Genomic DNA, 8,481 nt, shown 5'->3' on the forward strand with positions numbered 1-8,481 from the left:
CTCACTGTGTTGGGTGCATGCAAGCTTTGCTGAAAGAAATGCTTAAGCTACCTTCGTGTATCTCTAGACAAGACAAGACAAATCCTTACTTAAAACAACAATGGCAAAAGGAATGAGAATGAGGTAACTTCTTTTAAAACATAAGACCTGGATCAAAAGCATGCGAATGGATGACAAGACTGGTGAAGGGATTGGTACTTTCCATTATTAAAGGCTCAATCGGACTCCGCACGTACCTAAACGTGTCTTGTCATCATTGCCATTAACTCCCAATTAATATGTAACTTTCCCGCAGATCTCAATAAAGAAAAGTTATTTTTCATACCACCTCTTGCTTGGACATGTGCCACTATTGAAATAAGCTTTTTCAACCAAGCAAACATGAACCTTCGAGCTACAAAAACAATTCAAGGTTCAAGTTCAACAGTCAAGAAATGTTGGAAACTATGCTCACAAGACAACAAAACTTAGAATTACGGGTGAACCTATGAACTTGAACAAGAAAGTTCATCATTCAGCTTCGACAAGTTGCAAAAGTATCTGTGAGAACAAATGACACTCCAAAACTTAAACTGACTCGACAGAAGAAAACTCACGAACTTATGAACATTAAACCTTGAATTGTTTGTTCAATGTTCATGTTCAAGAGTTTGTTAAAACATAAAATCAAAGAGTATTGCACAAGCCAGTGTTGAAATGAAGATTTCAATTGGAGACCTTTTCCTTAGAAATAAGCTTAAAACTACCATGATTATGAAAACATATAGGTGAACCATACATGGGTAACACATATAATACTGCCAACCACTGAATGATAAGGAATGCTCTGCATAAATTGTTGATCTTCTTGTCTTGCAACACATATCAAAGAGCAAACAAAAATGACCAGCAAGAGGAGTGCTAACAACCATAAAACCAGTCATACCAAATCTTTCTACAACTTTATCGATGTATTGTTTTTGAGACAATCTGATGTCTCTTATCCATCTATCTCGAATAATGTTCATCGTAAGAATTTTCTTTGCAACCCCCAAGTCCTTCATAGAAAACGGACTAGCTAATTCTTTCTTCAACTTACCAACAATTCATGTAGAAGAATCGGCTATCCACATATCATCAACATAGAGAAAAAGAATAACAAACTCACCATTTGGAAGTTTTTGTAGTAGACACATGGATCTGATTCACACCAAATGAAATTATGTTCAGTCATGAAGCGATCAAACTTAATATACCAATGTCTTGGGGCTAGCTTGAGTTCATACGAGCTACGCTTTAGTTGAAAATAAAGATTTTCTTGTCCCTTTTGAACGAAGCCTTCAGGCTGTTCCATATATAATTCCTCATTGACGTCACCATGTAGAAATGTTGTCTTGATATCAAGCTGCTCCAACTCAAGATCCCCTATTGCCACCAATCCCAAAACTACCCATCTTGTAGTCATTTGCACAAATGGTGAGAAAATTTAATCAAAGTCTACTCCTTTGTATTGAGCATATCCTTTTAAAACCAATGGAGCATGATATCTCTTCTTAAATTCCATCTTCCTCTCTGTTTGTACACCCAACGATTCTTCAGAGGTTCACAATTGGGTGGAAGCAGCACCACATCCCAATTTTGTATCAGCATAGAGCGAACTCATTTCTTCGTCCCTCGTGACTGTCCATTGATCCTTATCACTGCTCTGACAAGTATCTTTGAAATTGACTGGTTCAATTTGATCAGAGATCAATAATTTGGGTTCTGACTCTACTGCTTATAACAACTCATAATCTGAATATTTACCAGGTATTCTTCTTTGTCTATCTGATGTCCTTAATTGAGGAGCTTCACATTGTTTTTGTGGTATTCTTACTCTTGAGTTACCACCAGTATGCTCTGTAGAATTCTTGTCTGTGAAATCTATGTGAATTCTTAGTTGCTTTGTTGTGGACGGTGACTGTCTAGGGATCAATCCATTGGAAGAGTTGTCCATGGTACCATGGCTGTGATGACCACTGATAGTTGTTGCCAAAGGACTGATGAAGTCTCCATCTTCCCTTTCATCCAAAGGGCATCAATCATAGTGTGGATCGGTGTAGTGAGATGTAGATGCCTAATGCAGTGAACCATTTGAAAAACTGTGGTTTCCTTCTGGCAAAATCTGGTTAGGAAAACGAGAACCCAGTTCGCAGTGCCAGTGATCCAGATTTTGGCTTGTGGTTGTTTGTGTGACCTGAGTCCTTCCATTTCTAAACTCCTATCCATGTGATACCAATTGAAGAGGAATTAAACAAAAGTAAAACGAGCAGATGAAAAATAAACACGACAAGTGTACCAGTATTTATCGTGGTTCACCACAAATGTGGCCATGCCCACATTGAAGAGCAGGGGAATTCTTTATTAATGAACAAGTGTCTCTAAACAATATGAAAATAACAAGCTATACAAAGTATTTTATAGAAGTGCAAAGTAGCCTTCATACAGAAGGCCAACAACCCACCATTTCCCTCCAACGGTTGGGCTTCACAATGTAACAGCAATTTTCCCAATTACTATGCAGCCGTCAACACTATTCTCCACGTGCTAATTACTCCACTATTTCTTTCATTATTGTGACTCTGTCGTTAATTCCACAACTGTTTTTTTTAATTTCCATCAGTTTCATTTTCCCTTTTCAGCATGGGTGGAATGCTCGTGTATCACAATTTCTTCAATAAAAGTATATGTCAAGCTAGGCAGATTCCACATAAGCCCTGGAGAGTTTCTTAAGGTGGGTCCACATTATGCACTACACACCTTACATTTTGTTCCTTTCATCAACTATTCTACTCCAACGAGTTTAAACTTGGTTCTGAATGAAGGAAGAGCTGTTGGATCTCATAATCTACATGAAGTCCTTTGATAACTTTCCTTGGGTTACAGCTAAATTTTGTTGTAATTCTCTTGCTTTTGTGCGCTCTTCATTTATGTATTTTATGGGGTGGGAAGCTGGGTTAAGGGGGTTTGTCAGCTACTAGATAGATCTCAAGTGATGCCTTTGATATTTTACACTCTTTTATTGACCACTTTTGGTCATCCATGGATAGAATATAATTCCCATCTTTCTTCTGTATCTTTTGAGAAGGTTAATTATTAGTTTGAGTTCTAAATAAATTTTCTCATCTCTCCATGTAAGAGCCACCTAACGATTATCATAGTTCTAGCCTGTGGAAGAGCATCACACTGGTATAGCTTAAATTGTTTCTTTCTTTTCCTCACACTACTCTTATGATCAGTCATTTTAATTGTCCCGGCATTTGAAGAGAACTCTCAACTTGAGAATTATTTAATGATCAAATTTTTACTCAAGAAAGATTAATAGCAAGTAGCAAGTAGCAAGAACCTTGTTTCATAATACCACTGTAACACCAGTACTGGGGTACATTGGGACAAATTTTTGGGATGGGGGGAAAATGGGCCTCATTCTCGGGATGGTGGGGGGATGGCGGGAGGGGGAGGGGTGTTGTATAGTATACATATTACATATAGAACTTGAAATGTTTGTTATGAAATGATGTTTCAGTAGAACATACCAAATTAAAATACTTGAACAGTGAAATTGCATCATGAACTAAAACCATTGAATGTTCAACATGGTAACATATTACATAGTAACAATCAAAACTCAAAATTCAAATAGAAATCCAAGTCCTCATTCTAGCACCAGCATGGTTGCAGAATGGCGGAGGTGGGGATGCTTAAGTACGTGAGTACCCGGTGTGGGGACATCTTAGGGACGAGTACTCCGAGGTTTGGGAGGGGGTGCGAGTCCCTGTGTAACACTGCATAGTACTCTACCTTGAATATTCCTAGCATGCTTGTAAGTGGTCGAACAAAGGATCAACTCAAGCTGTAGATCCCAGGTTTAGGCACATAAATGACATCTTTTGTATACATTGCTTTAAATTTGACCCTTGATTCTAGCTTCTTTAGACCTGCACTACCAACTAGAATACTCCATATATCTTCATCAACAGGTTCTTCACTTTGAGTTCTAATCATAATGATTATTCTACCTAGTCAACATATATTTTCCATATAACATGCAGTTTTTGGATAATCAATGAGATTTGTGCAACGAGGACAAACAAATCTATCAGAAGCCTTGAAAAACTAAGAATTCCAAGAGTGAAAATTCTCTGGACTCCATGTGGAATCCTTATTTTTATCAAATCTGTTTAAGAAGAATTGATTATTTAAAATTAAATGGTAAAGCTTCTGCTAGATAATTGTGTGTAAGTTTCTTTTTTAATAAAAGACATTTTAGATTCCACTCACGATCCATCATCAGAAAGAGGATGAAAATTAAGTTTGCAGAGCATGTGCCACATTTTTCTTTTGAATTTTAAATAGCTAAATCACTAGAGCCATGATTAAAATCTTCTCCAGCTTATTGAGGCTGCATTTATATTCTTAGCCAGCACCTGTATACATTTTGTTGTTAAACCATGGTATTTGTTTTGCAGAGGTTCTATATTGCCTCTTCCCGGGAGCTGACCCGATTAGATCAAATCACCAAAGCACCAGTCATTCACCATTTCTCAGAGTCCATTGCAGGTGTTGTTATGATTCGATGTTTTAAAAAGGAGGCAGGATTTTCACAAGTAAATGTTGATCGTGTAAACTCTAACCTACGAATGGATTTTCATAACAATGCATCGAATGAATGGCTTGGATATCGCTTGGAGATGATTGGAATCACTGTTCTATGTGCATCTGCCTTGTTTCTGGTTTGTCTACCAAGCAATTTCATCAAACCAGGTATTACAAAAGCACAATACTATAGCTCTTTGTTCAAGGCTCCTTTTTCATATGAATACATGACTTTAACTTCTAAAAAAAAAACACTTTCTTTTTCTATTTTTGATTCTACTGGCAAGCAAGTTTAATTTCATGTATATTTTTAATATTCCACATGATTTGATTTGTGAAATAAAATGAATGAAACTCTAATTATATCTATCGGATAAAGCAGCCATTGAAGCTATAAGCTGAACTGCCCATCAACAAACAAAAGTCAAGCCAACAAAGTACAATGCCTAATTCTGACTATCCCCTGTCTTTCATGATCATAGATCTTCTGCTATGAATTTTGATTAAGTAATCTGATGTTTTTGCATTCTGTTCCTCCTTGAATAAAGCTGTTAAAGACTTCGGCTTTAGAATTTTAGTATAATTGATTGAGTACATATGAGTTGGGCTAATGGTGGAGAATTTGGGTCTCTTCTGTTTTTCTGTATGCAGTGAGCTGTTTTCGGTCTCAATTGACTGTTTTTCTGCTGACTTTTTGCAGTAACTTGATTTTAGGAACCCTGTAAAATTTCTTCACACTTAATCAAAACATATGGTGCATTAATTTGGAGACCCCATAAAATTAATATTTTCCACTACAGGAACTTTTATAGCAATATTTCTTCACTGAATCACCACAGTATCTTGTAAAATTTTGATTGATTGAATTGACAACATGTAAATTCTAAACTTTTTTTACTACGTACTTTTCCATCTTAGCACTAATATTTGTTTATTCTTCACTGAATCACCACAGCATTTCAAAGAATTTTGATGGATTAAAATGCACCCAAATAATCTAATATGTAAAGTTTGTAAATTCTAATGTTTTTTTATACTACATACTTTTCTTTCTTAGAAACCTGTTTTTTCATGATGTTTACTTTCACAGCTTTAGTATGTAGTCCTACCACGAAACGTCCATTTGGGTTGCTTGCTTCCTTTGAACAAATGATTCAAAAGCTGCATTTACCTTGCTATGTTGGAGACTGAAATTATTATTATTAAATTCTTGTCCCAAACATTTTAATTCTCCACTAATAAGCTGCATCAAGGATTTTTTTGTCACTTCCATTACTTTCTAACAGTGACAGCAATTTCAACCAATGGTGATGACTGTTAATTTGCTTGAACTGCAGAACTTGTCGGATTATCTCTGTCATATGGTTTGTCTCTCAATTCAATGTTATTTTGGTCGGTTTGGCTTTCTTGTTTGGTTGAAAATAAGATGGTTGCTGTTGAAAGGATTAGACAGTTTACAACTATTCCATCAGAGGCAGCATGGGTAGTCCCAGAGAGTGTGCCATCTCCTAATTGGCCCTCTGAAGGAAATGTTGAATTGAAGGAGTTGCAGGTATGCTGTCAAAGATATAATACTCTATAATGCACCATCTTTTAGCTTGATGAAGACACCCTGCATTTAGTCTCAAAAGAAAAGAATGATATAAGCTAAGATTAGTCTTTCTGTTGTAAATTGTATAAAAAGGGCTAATATTTTCCTGTTGTCATAGGTTCGTTATCGTCCAAATACTCCCCTGGTTCTGAAAGGCATAAATCTGAAGATCAGAAGAGGGGAAAAGATTGGTGTTGTAGGCCGAACTGGAAGTGGGAAATCGACTCTCATTCAAGCTATGTTTCGGCTTGTTGAGCCTGCTGGAGGAACAATAATTGTTGATCAAGTGGACATTACTAAGTTGGGCCTTCATGATGTGCGATCTCGATTCGGAATCATACCACAAGAGCCGGTTCTTTTTGAGGGAACAGTAAGAAGCAACATTGACCCCCTTGGACAATACTCAGATGATCAAATCTGGCAGGTAATGCTATTCATCCCTTCATCCTTTTTCTTGTTTGCCCTCCTGAAACCTGTGGAGGGTAATGTTATTCAAGATTTCGTTCTTTTTACTTGTTTGCCCTCTTGAAAAATCATGCCCATTTGACATCAAATGACCTGATACAAATTTCTTTTTTGTTTCTTTGGTGCTGGATCATGTTTTATTCTACTGTTGCTTTGGTTGTTTTTCCGTGATTGGTTGCTTTATATTACTGTAATTTTGGATGTCCCTCCTAAACGTTAACCCTAATTTGATACTTTTCTTTTATCAATCTTTTATTGTTTAAGAGTTTATTTTTCTAGTGGTTCCGATCCAACAAGGGTATTTCCAAGTTAATTGCACAAAAAACATTCCTCTTAAATATGACAGGGTCTTTGTTCATCTAGTCAGCTTCAAAATATATTCTAGTCCATTTGCATTGCTGCTTGATTGTGCATTATAAAGTGGCTGATTACAAGGTGATATATTTGGGTGCTTACAGAGCCTTGAAAGATGCCAACTTGCCAATGTAGTTGCAACAAAAAATGGGAAACTTGACTCCTTGGGTATGTTGCCACTGAAATTCAACATAAAATGATTTAAACACTAGAAATGTTAACTGTGTCATAGCTTCTGAATGTGATTTGCAGAGGCTAATATTGTGGCGATTTTTGTTTTGAAGTTGTTGACAATGGAGACAATTGGAGTGTGGGACAAAGGCAGCTTCTTTGTCTGGGAAGAGTTATGTTGAAACATAGTCGAATCCTATTCCTAGATGAAGCAACAGCATCAGTAGATGCACAAACGGATGCTGTGATCCAAAAGATCATACGCGAAGATTTCTCTTCCTGTTCCATAATCAGCATTGCCCACAGGATACCCACAGTGATGGACTGTGACAAAGTTTTGGTTGTGGATGCGGGTAAGGAATCATTACTAAATTCCATCCACTTCTTCATGATCAAGTTTTTTCTTGTTCGCCTGCTTCGTGATTGACCGTGCAATGCATTGAAACAGGATTTGCTAAGGAATTCGACAAGCCGTCCAAACTACTAGAACAGCCATCCTTATTTGGAGCACTCGTCCAGGAATATGCTACTCGGTCATCCGATGTGTGAATCCCAGACAATCATCTATTCATCTGCCGGGGTTTCTCCCATAAAGAGGGGAAAATGAGACAGAGATTTTGATAACAGCTCAACTGCTTCATTCATATTCTGCAACTCCTCTGTTGGATTCTTTCTGCAAGTTCTCATCTGTAAAACATTATGGATACAACTGTAATCAATCCACTTAGGATTAAATTATAATTTATACTCATCTATACTCTCTCCTATTTGGTGATAATATTAATTACGTTTGGGAAACTGTGGAATTTTCTCCTCAAAAACTGCAGAAACACATGGGGATTTTTATTATTCCTTTACATTAGCCTACTTGGCGTAGGCAAAGCTCATTTTTTTTGGAACTTAAATTATTTATGGATTGTTAAACAATAGTCTATTTTTCTATGAAATGATTAATATATAATTATATCTCATTAAATTATATAATTATATAAATATTGCTATTAACAATTTTTATATTATAACAATTTTTATAAAATTTAAATCGATATAAGTTATATAAAATATTGTTATATTTTAAAATATTATAATATATCATAACTTAAAATCATCTAGATAATTATTAAGATTTTAAATATATAATAAATATATAATTATATAATATATAGAATGTTATGTTATATGTGATTTATTATAGTTATATTTTGAATAATATCATAATATATTACTATTATAAATTCTAAAATATTAATTTTATTAATTTTTTAATATATAAATTTTGTAAATAA

The 8,481-nt window shown here is 35.6% G+C and overlaps 1 protein-coding gene across 1 annotated transcript in view; it reads left to right on the plus strand.

The window, feature by feature from the left end:
- LOC149534918 (ABC transporter C family member 4-like) overlaps positions 1-7,993 on the plus strand; it is a 28,257-nt gene extending 20,264 nt beyond the window's left edge. The window contains exons 6-11 of the mRNA XM_089807015.1: positions 4,488-4,782; positions 5,952-6,166; positions 6,324-6,629; positions 7,129-7,192; positions 7,309-7,548; positions 7,644-7,993. Coding sequence (XP_089663141.1) covers positions 4,488-4,782; positions 5,952-6,166; positions 6,324-6,629; positions 7,129-7,192; positions 7,309-7,548; positions 7,644-7,744 — 1,221 coding nt within the window. The 3' untranslated portion in view covers positions 7,745-7,993. The remainder of the gene's footprint in view (positions 1-4,487; positions 4,783-5,951; positions 6,167-6,323; positions 6,630-7,128; positions 7,193-7,308; positions 7,549-7,643) is intronic.
- Positions 7,994-8,481: the final 488 nt, after the last annotated feature.

This window comes from Cupressus sempervirens, chromosome 10 (assembly GCF_028749045.1).
Source record: "Cupressus sempervirens isolate cs-2001-9-10 chromosome 10, ASM2874904v1, whole genome shotgun sequence".
NCBI lineage: Eukaryota > Viridiplantae > Streptophyta > Pinopsida > Cupressales > Cupressaceae > Cupressus > Cupressus sempervirens.